At 41.3% G+C, this 17,671-nt stretch overlaps 1 protein-coding gene across 2 annotated transcripts in view; it reads right to left on the reverse strand.

The window, feature by feature from the left end:
• Positions 1–17,671, reverse strand: part of LOC119907420 (matrix metalloproteinase-16-like) — an 84,799-nt gene that overhangs the window by 63,240 nt on the left and 3,888 nt on the right. Inside the window, exons 2-4 of one of the 2 annotated variants that reach the window (XM_038725180.1) lie at positions 3,257–3,405; positions 2,183–2,197; positions 1,749–1,871 (exon numbers count right to left, since the gene is read on the reverse strand). In XM_038725180.1, coding sequence (XP_038581108.1) covers positions 1,749–1,871; positions 2,183–2,197; positions 3,257–3,405 — 287 coding nt within the window. The remainder of the gene's footprint in view (positions 1–1,748; positions 1,872–2,182; positions 2,198–3,256; positions 3,406–17,671) is intronic. The other variant, XM_038725188.1, reaches the window with a different exon arrangement.

A 17,671-nucleotide genomic window follows, 5' to 3' on the forward strand; every position in this document is an offset into this window, starting at 1 on the left:
ACTGAACACTTAATACACCACTCTCAGCCCCCCAAGTGCAACACAACACCAAGCACTCATTCCCTCGCTGAACTAGAGCTGGAGGTTGTTCAGTTTGTCACACAGAAAGTGCTTTTACGGTTATGAAGGAAAGTTAAATATTTTATGGTTTTCCCTCTGACGTCCTCCGGATGCTCTACAGTAACCGCTAGCTACTGCTAACTGTAGCTGCCGTTATCAGCTGACTCTGCCCAAACTGGGTGCTCATAGATGTCCAAAGCTCCTCTACTAATATTAAAGGTGTAAACACATCCTGGTCGCCCCAAGCTTTCAGTCCGAGCAGAGTCAGTTAATAGGATGGCTAGCTGCACAGCTAACTGAGCTAACTAGCTAGCAGCAGTGAAGCTTTATTTCCATCAAAGAACGGGCAGAAGTCGGAAGTGTGGGATAATTTCAGGGCCTTACTGAAGATGACTGATCACCTGTTCAAAAACTTGCCGTTAAAAAGGTTGCTGCTAAAGGAGCGAATACCTACATCAAATTTGATGCAGCACCTGCGGGATCACCACCCAGCTTTGCAAGTAAAGGTAATTTGGCCTACATAATAATTGAGTTAAATAACGTGGCAATTTGGTAGGGAACTGATGCCGTAGCGGTGAGAGTCGAGCTTTCAGTGCAATGTAAACAAACAAAGCAGCATGTAACTTTTCAGACCCACTGCAACGACATCACTGCTACGTTATGAAACCCGTTATTTTCAATGGCTTGTGCCACGCCACGACAGTTTGTTGCTGCATCAAGCAACACGCATCGCTGTTGCTTGAGGGCTTGAACTCTGTCAAAGCAGTTGAGAGTTGAGAGTTCAGTTTAATAACAATTTCCCCTGGGGGATAAATTAAGTTAATATTTGTCTTTTATTAATAATAATAATACTTAAATATTATAGATGTATAATTGTTAATGTAATTAAATATTAAAAATCAACTTAAGTAATTACTAGTGTTGTTGAATTAATTAATGCATAATAATCGTGATAATCGTGAAACAGTGATTATTTCTCTGACTATAATCTTACCAACAATATCTATAATTGTTGCATCCCTAATCTCCACACATCGAATCAGCGCTGTGCCAGTTAGCCAATCAGAAGAAAGTGGGCTTTTAGGGAGGCCTTAAAGAGACAGGGGCTAAAACGGAGTGTTTAGCATAACATAATAACATATTATGGGACATTTAAGCCCAAATATATTATCGATTGTGTTTTGCTACAAGTCTACAGATGGATCTATCCAGTCAAACGCTCTACCAAACTTTTACAGTTTTAAATAGGCTGCCACATCAAAGAAAATAGAAGAAACAGGGTTTTCAAAATGGCAGATAAGGAAAGAACAAGAACTGCATGAAAAACTAAGAACAAGCTGTTTTTTTCTGTCTCTGTTAAAGGAATGTGTATCTTAACAAAAAGGTCAGTGACACCGGTGAAGTCCAGAAGCCCTGTTTATGTGCACATGCGACCGTGTGTGCGTATGTGAAGATGTAAGTTATTTCTTTGTGGTGGTAGGCGCATACTGGGTTAATCTTCTTGACCGGATGTCTTGACAAATGCCCTCTTGATGGGGAGACACAGCATGTGTGGCTCTGTGCATGTCGGGGCGGTTAAAGGGGTTGGAGGGAAGCTGCATTATTATAAAATGCTAACGACACCTCCTCTATATTAAGTTAAAGATAAGTGCGACCAACATAATCTTGATGGATTTAAAAGCACCCACCTGTATGTGATATGTTTGTGTTGCCACTTCTGTCCTGTAAGGGCGTACCGCCGTTTCCTGACACTGAATTTGGATGCACCTCCTACCTGGTCAGGAACCCCACATCTGGGCCTCTTCATCCACCTACAGGAAAGATGAAAGAGAATTGACACTGAAGATACATTGATCATTCTGCTATAGGTTTCAACAGGAGCATATTTTTCATAATGTGACTGAGAATGACGACATGATGACTAGAACCAAATTCTGATCTTGTTTGTTTGTGTTGGCATACATGTTGAGATGCATACAAAACACACACACGATAACACATGAATGCACTACACTTAAATGTTCCTTTAAAATCTAAAACACAGCACATGCAATTCTTCGCAATTCCCATACTGTCATGAAACACACATTCATTCACATACTACACACAAAAGACGCCTCACCTTATTGTGTTATCGCTACATCGACAAGGAGAAGTGGAAGAAGAAAGAAAAAAAACACAGGCATACTGTTATTACTTATCACATCTCACTCAGTTTCAGCCCAGTGGTTGGACAGCTGTTAGTCTGCATTCACACCGCTGGCCACCACATTGCCATGTTACAGTTCAGCGGCCAATTTGAGCTCCTCGCTATTTGTAGGACGGATGGTATTTCAGTGTTGGCGGGGACAAATGTCAGTGAACACTGTTTTTAATGATGTGCAGGTAAAAAGATGTCTGGTTAAGTCCCCAGGGATAGAAATCAGAGCTACATATACTGCATTTGACCTTTTGTGTTTTATTTCTACAATCCTCACATAACTAACATCTTTGTACATCTTAAAAGACCTATATAAGTCTCAGGGAGGTTTACCCTCCATTACATTCATGTGTATGCGCAACAGGCAACATCAGAAAGACTGTTCTTGTCGTTGTCCATTTAAAAGTGCATGTCATCCTGGTCTGCACGGAGCTGCTGCGTTCATGTTTGGCTGATCGTAGGAGGAGCAACCAAGCGCCGTCACTGCTCTTCCTTCTCTTCCACCGAGTATTATTACATTGACATTTTGCAGCCTTTGATCTGACAACAGAGGTGTACTCTCCGTAAAAGGCTCCTTGATCTAATTAAAACACCCCACTCTATCCCTGTCAGGGTAACTCTGTGTCTGGCAAACTGACTCTGCTTGCCTTCAGAATGCAAAACAAAGGATGAAGGAGAGATTCATCTAGCATTTGTCCCCCATTTCAAAAATGGTTGCGCCACTTTCAGTTTGTGAGTCTTAACAATCAAAAACAGTAAATGACTAACAACATTTTACTAGCCATAAGCTGTAATTATCCGCACAAATCATTGGCATTCAAGCTAACACAATGAAAATTTACACTACTAAATTAAACATTGCTTGGGCTGACTGAATAACTGGCCGCGACTCAGATCTTTCAAACTCCCACACGTTTCAAAAGAAACACATTGCAAAAAAAGATTAGGACTCAAAGTGCCATCTTTAAAAGGTATTTTTAAATGAGCGTGACTCACTCTATGGTGTTGCCGTCCAGAGTCCCTGTGACATTGAGGCCATAGCGGCGCTGCATGGCAGCGATAGCGGACTGCATGACTCGAGCAGAACGCAGCACTGACATTCTGGGGTCTGCAGAAGGGAGGTAACCATACCTCTGGAGCCATGCCTATGGACAAAAACATGGAAAGAGAAAGGGACAGGTGAGCAGTTACAGTAAAGGGTTTCCAGTTGAGAGGCTAACGTCTTTTAAAAACATGAGGGGCGATTATAGATTCATGGTTAGCGGTCTTGTTAGACACATTGGGAAATATGTGTATTTGCTTTCTTTCGGAGAGTTAGATGAGAATATTGATACAAATCTTATGTCTGTATGCAAAACATGAACCTGGAACCAGCAGACGATAAGGTTAGCTTAGCATAAAGACTGAAAGCAGGGACACACAGCAAGCCCAGGTCTTTTGAATGTAACAAAACCCACCTACCAGCACCTCTAAAGCTCACTAATTAACATTTCCTGCTGGTTGCCTGGCGCACGGCGAATAAATAGCCTGGGACATAACGTCCCGTAAGAGCACAACCTGTCAATTTTACACTTGAATGAACACACACGATTTAAACAAAAATCTAAGTGAATTAGTTACCTTTAGAGGTCCTAGAAGACAGACTTTTTACCTTTGGACAGAGCCTGGGTAGCTGTTTCCCCGTTTCCAGTCTGTATGCTTAGGTAAGCCAACTGTTTCCTGGCTGGCTCTTTTATGGTAAATATGGAGCTAGACTTCATATTTAGTTTACAGACATGAGAGTGGTATCAAAAAAAAGCCAAGAAACCAAATAAGCATATTCCCCAAAAGGTTGAACTATTCTTTTAAACCTGCCTGCTAGAGTAAGGCACTTCACTCACATCTGGTCTGCTAGAGCAACTCAGGCTGCCAGCTGTGAATTTACAGAACTGTATTTGTGCATGAGAAGCACTTTAAACAGACATTATGCTCAGCTGAATTTCCCTGAATAAATTAGGGTAAAAAATATTGCTGTACATGACCTAGAACACTGTTTAAATTTATATAAGGGTGAGATACAAGCATAAGAAAAAGATCAGCAAATAACAGATTTAAAGGCACAAGACATTTTGCTATGGGAACGGGCAAAGTAGAAAGAGAGGAATGTCTATATGAGTTTATAGCGCAGAATGCCACCTGTTATCGTGTCATTTGGCTTGTCAGGGGATTGGCTTTGGTGTAATAGAGCTTTCAGTGGCCCTATGAAATCCTGCCAGAGGGAATCACAGCTCAGATCTTTGGACCAGGGAGAAGAGGAGGGATCGGCTGGGTTTCCCCACTGAAGAGGCTTTAGGGATTTGGATAGTCCCAGCCTCTCTGTATTCTCCTCATCATGAAAATGCTAAACACATTTGCCAAATTTAGATACAAAGCCAACCAGCCAATAAAAATAAAATTATACCAATAAAAAAATTATTGTATTGTTTGAAGTATAGAGAAAAACTCTGTCAGGCTGCATATTTGCCTCAAACTTTTTTATTTTTCACTCAGCAGCGCTGTGCTGTGAAACCTGAGCGCCACTCTCGTACATAATGTTGTCAAGCAGCTTCAGCCATTATATGGAGGCCTGCTGCTGCTCAGGATAGCATACACACTGGGAATGAAATAAAACTAAACAGGGAGGCAAGCATGGTGTGAGAGTGAGCGAGGAGAATGCAATAAAAGGCAAACCATTATTCAAAAACAGAACAAATGTGAGTCTACAGCTTCTGTTACAGTGAGCGAGCCTCGTGTCGGGCTCAAAGCAGAAACATGAGCTCTTTAGAAACTCACTGGACAAGATGTTTGTAGATATTTAAAAAGTGCTACAAACTGGAACAATAAAAGACGCCTGTTACTTTGACCATACTCTTTTAACAAGCATATAGGCATTATTAATGAGTAACGCTTCATTTCTGGCATTGGCTACATTTACTAGGCGCTTGATCCCTGTGTATACATGTGCAATGGAAAATGGTCCAATACTGACTGTATAAAGTACATCCTAGTTGTAAATATAACAGAATTTTAAAAGCTCAGGGCCGAGAAACAGCATATGGATAGAGGTGGGCAATGTCACATTACATCCTGAGAGCATTATACAGTGCATTTAACTTTTACTGAAAAAATTACCGAACAGGAATGAACACTTAGCTTAGCTTAGCATAAAGTCTGGAAGTCCATAGTTTCCAATATCCTAGAAAGGAAGTGATATGTATCTGTAAAAACATTAAAAGGTTACTGACAGGACTACATAATGAAACTAATTGTAAATAATGGTAATATTGGAGAAAATTAAAATGAATGAATTCCAATTAGGCCTAAGTGAGAGTGTAACGCACACCACGTTTGCTGAACATGCAAAAATGTAAAATCTGTCAAGCATACAATTTAAAAGATATACAGAAGGTTCAAGTAGTAAACGAAACGTGACTGAACGCAGTATTTACTTGGGTTTAATTGGAACAACTCTTTCAAGGAACCTCAACAAAACTAACTAAATTCGTGTCTCACAGTTTTGTCTCTACATTCCTTTCACTTAGTATCAAATGAGTGTTTAATCTCCGGGACATTTCTTAAGAAATGAGTAGTGAAGTACAAACTGACACTGACATCCCCTTCCTCGTTGTAGTTTATCTGTGGTGTGACTGGCACACGGACAAATCCCTGAAGCTCTGCCCACTTGCTTGCCACCCCCTGAGGACTATAGGTAAGCACATGCAGATTCACATCATGCCCAACTCTTGCCAATGTCAAAATGTTATGCAGGTGTCATGATCCACATTTCTTCTCACTTTCCTCCTCACGTCATTCTTTCTTCCACCATCTCTGCTCCTTATTTCTTCTTTAGTTGTCCTTCTTTCTCTGCTGGGTACTCTGGTATATTTCACGGATTTCCCACTGCCCCTCTGTTCCTATAGCCGCTCCCCCTCCCCCCATTGCACACAGTGAGTGGGTTATGACATTATGATGTGTGTCAGGTTTTTACACTTTGGATAGACCTCCGGGGAGAGAGGAGCAGGGGTGTGATTTCCATTCGGCTGCTCAGGTACTGAAACTACGACACACACACACACACACACACACACACACACACACACACATATGCACAAACTTAGACAAAGACACATTCATGAAACACTTGCACACAAGCGGTGCACTCACAAGAACAGCCCGGTGACACTGACAAGAAGACTCAGAAAAAACACATGACAGCTCACAGTGGGTCAGACTGCTCGGCGAAGAAATCCCAGGACGGAACTAAGGCCACACATGCTGCACACATATACAAACAAGCAAATCAACAGATCCCTCTACAAAACACACTCATGCAAATAGTTTATAAATTGCAAATTCACAATTTATAAACTATGATTTAGGTTTTAAAAGCACAAATGATGGATCGACCCTCCGTTAGACCCTGACAAGTCTGGTTTGAGTTGTTTTTGAGCTGCTCCCCAGAGTCTCATATCCTTCCCCTCTTAAATTAGTGTCATAAATGCCAGCATGCAAAGCTGAAAGGGCATGTTTTAATCTCTGAAGAAGATGTAACATTCAAACCTTACTTTTAGTCATTCAAATCTTATTTTCAACTTTCCACATCAGAGTTGAAACTTACTTTCTCAGTTTTACTGATGGTAAGTTTGATTATTCCTCAAGCAATCTTTACATTATAGAGTCACACTCAATTACAGGCATGCCTAACAATCATCTTCATAGCCCCATCATAAAGCTTAATTCATTAAAATCCCATTAACCAGCGGGTATCACACACACACCCAGTAAGAGCTTGTTCTCTCTCGCTCTGTCCTGCTCCCACATCTTCACTCTGCCAGGTCACTCTGCTGTCGTTCCTTTTCCTCCTAATGGCTACTTTCCCTTTTCTTGTCCTGTAATCATCTCTGTCCCTCCCTCACATCTCCTCTCTGACATTGGAGGTTTTTCCACTGGAACCACGTTTGGTCTTATAACCACTGCCCCGATGAATACCCTGCTGCTTTTAGGGTAAAAGAGGACAACAACAAAAAAGTATACAGTTTAGATGTGGCAGTGCATATTTAGCCAAACAAAAGTCCAAACGCTATAAGGTTGTTTTGCAGCCGCAGCCTTAGAAAACTTTACAGCCTGACTGCTGGCAGAGAAATGTTTTAATTCAACAAGGTTTTGAAAAAGTTGGACCACTTCTTCCTAAGATGAAGTCGACTGTGTGGGCGGAAACTGTTCAAATGAATCTGCATTCATGACTTTAACATTGTTGAGTATACACAAAACGCATGTGCAGATACAACCTTTAAGTTGTTTTGAAATCCTGGTCAGAACAGAAAAAAAGCGTGTGTGAAATGTATTTGCAGTATATACACGAATATCATGTAAATGAGAAGGTGCAAAGAACACAAGACAGTGGGTTGGCAATAAGTATTAAGTGAGGCCGTGTGATGGGTTCGGGCTTCCAGACAATGCAGCCATTATCAGATACAGAGATGTATTAGAAAAGAGGCGACAGAAATAGAAAGAGACAGCTGAGACTGCTGTTACATACGTCACCCAGACATTGACAGGATATTGGATGAACAAAATTGAATAAAGCAGAATAGAACAGCCAGTCATTTAATTGACGATTGGTAGACTGACAGCAAGCACAGTCAACTAAGTCATTCTGGTCACTGTGGCTCTTCTTTAGCAGCATTTTGCAAATTAAACAAAAAATGTGGCAGCTGATTATGAAATTGACTTGTGTGTTTTGTTCATGCAGAGAAGGACATATAGTAATACATAAATGCCATTTACTGGGGCTTCTTCATTGTATGCTAGAGTGAGATACTTACATATAAATGAACGTCTGTTACACTCAAGCCCTCGCCAAATAAGTTCACACAATACAGAATAAAGCTAGCTCCGGCAGGTAAATCTCTCTGTATTTCGTGTTTCATGTTTTTAAATCTGTGCTCTGGCGGCATTCCTGCAGTGGCGCGCCAGTAGTAGTGATACGTTTTATGTCAACAAGCAATGATTTTGGTTTAGTGGCTTTGTATGGTTTGTCAGGGCTAAAGAGGGAGCAAAGGTAGCGACAAAGTAGGCTATAGCAACTAGGAGTATGGCGGAAAAACCTAAGAAGTGTCCCAGAAAAGTTTCTGATGCTCCAGATAAAATCTACAATAAAACCAATATCTTAGCAGAACTATTTAGAAATGCAAGTGGAGAGTTGTGTAACCGTATCTCAATCCGCAGGTGGGTAATCAGATTTGTAAATGTGTAAAAGAACCTCTAAATGTGTATCAATCTGTAAATGTGTAAACAAACCTGTAATAGATTATTAATGGAGAAAAGTATTTTGCTCCAAGAGATGGAAAACAGACACATCTTCATCAGTTACAACAAAGAGATCTTTAAATGTGTGTGGAGATTAGTCTGTGTTCTACCTTACACTTTCCTATCTGTCCTGATCTCTTTCTGTTTTCTTTCTTTATCCTCCCTCTCTGCTGCCATCTTCTCTTTCTCACTCGTTCTCTACGTGATATATAGCTCCCAGTGTTCTGCCAATGTAAGGATTCCTGAGAGCAGGGTGCTCCGGCTCGACAGCCTCCTTATTCAATAAGACAGAAATTCCTCCGTCCTCTCTCCACAAATGGATAACGAGGCAGCTTGTAAGCATGGTAGGTGCTGTTCCAAAGAGCTGCAATTTGGACTCCTTGTTGCTGTAATAATAATGACAGAGAGTGAAGAATGAAATGACAGTAGCCATTCTTCATCTAATGCTGCATTAAATGGGTTCTCTGGGCTACCAGAGCCCACAGTAACGGTACTGCAAATAGAGACTAAAAACTTTATCAGGGCATAATCATTATTTTGACCAGAGTGTCAGATCATAACGGGGAGAAACGCTTCATGAATTGTTAATGAGGAGATATTAGGAGCATGTTCCCATCGGTAGCTCAGTTCTCTAGATCAAAGCTGAAGATGATACATTTGTGCATTTTCATTCTTGCCCATTTAGAGTTAACACACTGTTCAAATCAAAAAGTGTAAATCTTACACACTGGGAACGCCCAACCAATAGTATCTCTTTATCGGCATCCAAGCTAAGAAAAAATTAATCTGATAGGGGCCTTAAAATAGTTCTAAATCTTTGGATATATTCGTATTCAATTTATCAAAAAAAATAATAATCAAAAAACATTAATACCACTCTCATACCTTAGCTTAGCGTGAAGACTGGAAACAGGAGGAGATAGCTAGCCTGGCTATGACAAAGTGTAAAAATGTGTGGGTTTGATGGTAGGTTATCTGGGTGGTTGTTTCCCTCACTATGCTAAGCTGAGCTAACTGTGTCAGGACTGTAGCTTCATATTTAGCTGACAGACATTAGAGTAACATCAGTCTTTTCATCTAACTCTCTTCATCTCACGAAACTGGACTTGATGTGTTACAGAGAACAAAAAAGAGTCACTAGACAGAAAAGGATATAGATGAAATGTCATATACTGCAACACGGTGAGGGGGCCATAAATGTAGCTCGATATCCAGTAATAATTTTGTCGTGTTTGTGCGATCCATTCATCCATTTTCCCTAACCCATGTCATGATGCAACTGAATTAAACTAACCAAGTGTGAATATGTCATAAGTCTCTCATGTGTAATCTAAAAATTATGTTGTTAGAAAAATTGTGAGTCTTCTGGAAAGAGTGGAGTGCTATAATGAGGTTAAACTTCTCCAGAAATCAAGGCCCTTTTGAAGTGGAAAGATAAGGAGTCCACCAGCATGCCCACATAAAGGCTAAACTGTCTGAAATATATCAGTGACTATTTTTGGGTTCTCCACACTTGATTTCACTCCACTTTGAAGTAGATTTTCCCTCATGCTTCTGATGAAATCACACAGTGCATTTTATTTTCACCTTTGTTAAAAAAAAAAAACTGCTTCTGGTTTAAAATCTTGGCCTCGTAGCCACCCTAAAGGACGCTTCAGTGCATTAATACAACTATATCAATACAATATCCTGGTTCTCCTTATCCAGCTACATTAGAAATGTCAGGTTCAGAATGGTCTCTAACAGAGACTAAAACCAGAACCAGACTTAGCAAAGCCATCTCAAGTAAAGTCAGCCTACATACTGGTGCCACACATCAGAAAACTAGCATGGAAGTCACCCAGTGAAAGGGCAGAGTACTGGAGTGACTCAGAGGCCTTGTCCTTATCCAGATGACTCAAACAAGCAGTAAACTGAGGTGAACCCGGACCACCTCTCCACCAGCCGGCTTGGCTGCACTACCTGACGAGCAGAAGGCGGGCCAATTAGCTGATGGGTGCCATCAAAAGGCCAATCTGGAAGGCGATGGAATCACTCTATTATGGATGAGGCGTGTGTCAGGAAGCCCGGTCGGCATGGCAACACACTAACAGCGTGCAGTGGCTGCTGTGGTTGACGTTTGTGGCTGATAGGCACTCGGCCCCCCTCGGGTTACAGGGGACAGCATGCGGCTTGTGCAGCACATCATGTGTGCATTAACTGTTAATGGCGAGTTGTGGAGATGGCAGTTTAGCTTTAATCAGAGGGCGATGGTGTAATTTTGACATCAATATGACCCCACCCCGTGTCTACGTTCTGCTAAAGTTTCTGCCTGGTAAAAGGCAGGTTTTCCTTGCAACTGTGGCCAAGTGCTTGCTCACGGTGGGAACTGTCGGGTCTCTGATAACAATAACATTACACAGAGTACCTAGACCTGCTCTGTATGAAAGGTTCAGTGAGATATCTGACATGAAATGGCACTATATAATAAAAATTTAACATGAATGTATGAAAAACTAACATCAAGTGAGAGATCAGGTTTTTTACATTCTGAAAATTACCACAGCTTTAATATGTTAGTAATCTTTTCTTTGGTCACAAACTTTTGGGAAATGCTGTCATAGATCACTCTCACTGGGTCCTGTGATACACACAATTTTACAGGAAGTTAAGCTCAGGCTGCTCTATAAAATCTCAGAATTTGTCAATGAACTGCTCAGAGAGTAGAGTGTGATCACAACCCCGAGCTATGCTATGCTGTACCTCGTATTTTTAACAGTATTACTCACCTTGAGTAAACACACTGTTCCTGCATGTTTATAAGTTTAAATATATTCTATATACACATATGCATCAGCCACATTAGTTATGCCATCGTGCATCTGGCTTAGAGTTTAGCAGTTTTAGTATCTTTTGTCTCTGAATCTGTCAAACACAAAGGTGACATTATTATTAGTTTGTGTAATTATAGTATAAATATCTTCACACTTCGCACATCTTTTTAATTTTAATTCAATGGCTTTATTGGCATGGGAAACAAATATTTACATTGCCAAAGCAAGTGTGAAGTAAAAACATGTACATAAACAGAAGAATTGTGCTATTACAAATATATATATTTTTACATATACACTAGAAACCAGACAACCCAGAAGTGCAATCAGACTTATTTTGGATTTTGTCTCCATAAACATTCAATCATTATTCAGAATGTCCATCTGTCAAAACGGAGAATGGTAGCTTAAACTCCAGGATGTTTCACATTAATTTAGCCGACATGGTGGTCCTGTGAAGGGTAGTATTGGCAGGACAGAGATGCTGCCTTAAAGTTGCCTGTAGGCTGCAAACTGAAAGGTTCCTCTGTTATGGGCGAGTTCCTGTCAGTACTCGCCTCCTGGTTTTCATTCTACTCATCTAATCAGTGAATGATTTACACCCAGGGGTGCTGAGTGAATACAATTAGCTCCCTGCTAGGACAGAAAATCAACAGGAAAAGACCTTGAAGTACTTTTTCTATCACAAATATCAGCTCTACCAATAATTACCAATTTAAGAAGCAGTTGAAGTTGAAACATTTTGGAATCATTCCAGCCCTGATACTTATGATAATGATTATCAGCCTTATTGACCACATCATTTTTACACAGCACAATGCATGCATTTAATCCATCCTAATTAGGAGCAGTGGGCAGCCATTGTGTGGCGCCCAGGGAGCAGTTAGGGGTTCGGGGCCTTGTTGTGGTCCATGCTGGACTTGAAACGGCGACGCTCCGGTTCCCAAGCCAGGTCCCCACAGACTGAGGGGATTATTAGGAAAAAACATACAGCAGTCAGTCATAACATTATGACCACCTGTCTAATATCGTGTAGTTTTACCCATTTTACCACCAAACAGCCCTGACACGTAGAGGCATGGACTCCACTAGACCAGTGAAGGTGTGCTGTGGTATCTGGCATCAAGACGTTAGCAGAACATTTAAGTCCTATAAGTTGTGAGGTGGGGGCCCCATGGATCGGACTTGTTTGTCCAGCACATCCCCCAGATGCTCAATTAGATTGAGATCTGGGGAATCTGGAGGCCAAGTCAACACCTTGAACTCATTGTTTTGTTCCTCAAACCCTATCTGAACCATTTTTAATTTGGGGCAGGGCTCATTATCCTGCTTTCCATGAAAGATGTATGTGGTCTGGAACAGTGATTAGGTAGGTAGCTCAAGTAACATCTACATAAATGGCAGGACCCAAGGCTTTCCAGCAAGACATGTCCCGAAGCATCACACTGCCTCCACTGGCTTGCCTTCTTCCCATAGTGCACCCTGGTGCCATATGTTCCCCAGGTAAGTGACAAACCCAGCCATCGACGTGATGTCAAAGAAAACATGATTCATCAGACCAGGCCACCGTCTTCTTGCTTGCCCATTGTAGGCTCTTCAGTCACAAGGGTCAGCATGGGCACCCTGACAGCCTTTGCTCCCCACGTGCATCAATAAGCCTTGGCCGCCCACTTTTCCTTCCTTGGACCACTTTTGATTGAGCACAGATCAAGAACACCCCACAAGAGCTGCAGTATTGGAGATGTTCTGACCCAGTCGTCTAGCTATCACAATTTGGCCCTCGTCAAAGTCACTCAAATCCTTGTTCACTTGCTGCCTAATATATCCTACCCACTGACAGGTGCCATGGTAACTAGAGCACCTGTGGTATAATTGATCGGTGTATTTCTATATGTGATAAGCACATCGCATTTTCAGGGATTACAGTGGGTAACTTTACCTTTTCTCAAAATCAAAATGCCTCTTGTTGCATTTCTACTTATTCTGCAAAGCAGAGATATAACATTACAAAATCTAGGGAGTATGTTGCGCAACTTGGCACTGATTCCGACTGTATGACAACATGTGGGTGATGGCAGCCGGAGGGGGTAAAAAGTGGATCTGTCTGTCCTGTAGCAGAATTGGGACAGAGCAGCAAGAAGTAACCGGAGCTCTTGCCACAGGTGACTCGTGGGAACATGATCCCGGGCCTCCTGGGAAAGCCCGCCATCTCTGACCACCCTGAATTATTTATCAGTTACATGTGGAACCCCTGGCGAGTGTGCCAGAGTTGTCAAGGCAACCACAGCCTTCCTGCCTACACCAGTAACCACAAAACCACACACACATACAAAGATAATGTAACTGCTTTACTTTAATTCACACCGTAAAAGTGAAATTTGTATAAGACTCAACATGACTTAATGATACCAAGACTATCAACTGCACCTCATGACCCCAATGCAATGCGATTATTGCAGAGGTTGAACACTGCTACATATTTAGCCGCTAGCGCCTACACATACACACTCAATAGCTAGCCTCCTTAATGCACACCATGTTCACCATCTCAGTGGCCCCATTAGGACAAAATGTCACAAAAATGTCACCCAGAAATGTCACAGTCTGATCATACATACTGATCAGAACAATGCCTTTTCTAGCGGATCATCTTTTGGGGGTTGATGACTTAAGAAATAGATGTTGGAAAATGACATGTCTGGGTTGTGACATCAGACATCAGCTGATGTCTTGAACTCACGCTGCAGAAAGATCTCAATCTGACAAGACTTAACCTCCATACGACTGAATGATAGTTTTCCACTTATGTTCGAACAGTATGCACATATTCAAACCTGCTGCTATACGATTATATCACACGCACACAAAAACAGATTGTAACAGTTGCTGTGACTCTCAAAAATGTGCAGTGGAAAAATACACACACACACACACACAAGCCCCAATGCGCACACACACACGCGTCCAAGAGTGTTTCTGTCAACAGCCTAATTGACAGCTTTACATGCGATGCCCCATTGGCATCATCTAATGTTGCCGTTGTCAGTCACATTAAAGATTTAACAGCTCAGTAAGCTGTGGCCAAAGATACATCTCAAGCGAGAGAAAGACTGTGTGGGAGAACGATGTGGAATGGTACATAACAATAACAAGTGGCTGATAAGGAAAATCAGGTGTGTGTGTGTGTGTGTGTGTCTGTGTGTGTGATTATGAATCATTTAGGTCAGCGCAGGTGTTGTGTATTTCTCTAGGATTGGGTGAACAGACTGACACAGACACCCCAGTAGCTCAGAAATCTGCTCTCTTACCAAAGCCAAATGACGTCAAGAATGCTGTGTGTGTGTGTGTGTGTGTGTGTGTGTGTGTGTGTGTGTGTGTGTGTGTGTGTGTGTGTGTGTGTTGAGAAACGAGGGCAAGGCACACCAGTATAAATACACTCATAAATATGCCTGCATGCACTCAGACACAGAAGGTAAGCTCATACATACAAAGTGTACTGTATGTAGGAGGCTGCATAGAAACCGCAGCAACAATTTAACATTTACTTTGTTAAGAAACTGAGAAAAAAAACAAGAAGAACTGACTATATTTTCAAGTAGATAAAAGCCCAAAGACTCTCACTGATTGATGTAACACAAAGGCAATTGTAACAGTAGTTTTTATTTTGACAATTGTGAAGAGTAGTTAAGTAGTTAATATAAAGTTAAAATAAAGTACTGATAACCTCCATGGCACAGGAAAGTAAGGGTAGGGTACATTTGAACTTCATTAAGAGAAGTTTCAAGTAAAAGCAGTCAGTACGCTGCCTGACTGCCAAGTGATTTCTGGGAAATGCTGTACATCATGCCAGTGAACACCTATCACCAAAAATAGCAAATACGATCTTTCAGATTGTTTTAACAGTTTCTGGATTGTATTCAGTTGCATTTAAGCCTCTGTTCACTCCAGCAAAAGAAATCTCTCTATCCTGTCTTTGGTCTGGTCATCTACAGGACCGTGGTTACCAGCGGCAGAGCCGAGAGCAGCAAGGGCAATGACACACACACACACACACACACACACACACACACACACACACACACACACACACACACAGAAGTGAGAGAAGCCACAAATGTTTACGCATAAGACACACACATTCACACCAGTTGCTTTCCATTATTCAGATGCCACTCAGAAGTTGAGCATGCCAACTGGTAACATGAGCTGTGACAGGAACGGAGCTCTACCATTCCCCACATAGTGACAACAGCTCTAAGTAGCATGCATTGGACAGGACAGTGCTCAGCATTAACATAGTGCTGAAAACAGCCACAGTAGTTACAGTGGCATGTGACGCTTCATCTTGCAGGTGGTCAGGGCGATATAAACTCAACATCATGATATTAATAATCATGATGAATTATTGAACGATGCACAGTGACACCATCTGCAGCAAGATGATGTTGTAGGTCTTTGGAGGTGGTCTGTGGGCTGTTTTTGACCGTTCTCACCATCCTTCGCCTTTGCCTCTCCTATATTTTACTTGGACTGCCACTTCTGGCCTTAACAAGAACTGTGCCTGTGGTCTTCCATTTCCTCACTATGTTCCTCACAGTGGACACTGACAGCTTAAATCTCTGCGATAGCTTTTTGTAGCCTTCCCCTAAACCATAATGTTGAACAATCTTTGTTTTCAGGTTATTTGAGAGTTATTTTGAGGCCCCCATGTTACCACTCTTCAGAGGAGTCAAAGAGAACAAAAACTTGCAATTGGCCACCTTAAACCAAACAAATTGTGTGTTCCAATTAATCAACGAAACCGGCTCACAGAGGTAGGACTGTAACAGGAAGCGCATGGCGCTTGTGATTGGTTAGCAAGTCTGTCACACAAGGATGACAAATGGAATGAATCAGTAACTGCATGACTGTTTAAAACGGATCAGATGCGCTGTATAATTAACCTATATTTTAATCGCCTTCTTCATGATTAGCTGCATTCTTTCAAAATTGCAATTTCAATTTTAAAACGATTAATCGTTCGGCCCTACTTACTGTACAGACATGGTCGTGGTATTGATCTTCTCACCTATCTCTCGGCAAAAAATTTCCCAAACTATTTCCTTAATCAAATCCGTAATTTGGAAACCCGATATAATCATATCACATCATGATTCCACCTTAAGTAGATATACATTAATTAAGGATTATCCCTATTTAGTACCAAAATAAATTTTTAAAAAAATTTTGGAAATCAGTCAACAATTCATTTTGAAGGCAGTACCAATGTGCTCAACATTGCACACATATTCCTATAGCCTATATTTAATGATGCATAGATTTTGGCATCTTTGATTTTTTGGGGGGGATCTTAAGTCTCTAAAAGATTTTGTATCTGTTTCATAGTTCTGGCTAAAAGGCAATAACTGAATTTCCATACCTGGATCACAACCAAAACCACATCAATTGTTTTTTGATGAAAGGGCCGTCCACCAGATTTCATAGAAATCTGACCGTAGATTGCTGAGATAGACTGACTGCCTGACAGACTTGACAGTCGGAACAGATAAAATCCTTAATAATTACAACCGACAGTCAGCGGAGTCTAGCCAAAACAGCTTTTATTAATTCATTCATCCATCTGACAGAGGATGTGTTAACAGATGGGAGTACACCAGAGCAACTTTGCGCTCTCTTTGTTGTACAGCAGACTATCTCTGACTATGCAACTTTGCTTTGTCTCTGGTGAGCACAGTGGCATGATTCAAACACTTATGTGACTCAGAGTGAAGTGCTGCACCTGACGCCTCTCTGTGAAGTACTGAGTGTAACCAAGGCAGTGCGATGCTCATGAGGCTTTGGCGCTTCCATGTTGTTGTTGTTGTTCTTGTTATTGTTGTGTTCCTAGAGAAAGCAACTGTGGTGAGAAAAATCACCCATGAGTCAAAATACCACAAATCCCAACAGAATGAGGAGAAGGTAGACTCTATAGCAGAGAAACAGCTGCAAGTGATACAATGAGGATTTTATGTAACCAGATAATTTTTCAGACACAGATGGAAAGATAAGCACTTAAGATGAATATAATCCTGTTTAACTGTAATGTTTGCAAATTCTTAAAATGTACCTATCGGTCACATGCTGCCTGCATTTAAAGCTCAACCCAAACATTTTAGGATAGCGTCAATCCAATGAAAAAGCAGCACAGGGGAAGGAGTTTCAGCAGTCAACTTGGCATTTAAATCTAAATATGAAGTATTGTATCTTGAACTGAAAAGCCAGGTTAAAGCCA

Source organism: Micropterus salmoides, unplaced genomic scaffold, assembly GCF_014851395.1.
Source record: "Micropterus salmoides isolate LMB-PRFRI ecotype aquatic unplaced genomic scaffold, ASM1485139v1 Ms_hic_scaffold_1, whole genome shotgun sequence".
In the NCBI taxonomy this organism is placed as follows: Eukaryota; Metazoa; Chordata; class Actinopteri; order Centrarchiformes; family Centrarchidae; genus Micropterus; species Micropterus salmoides.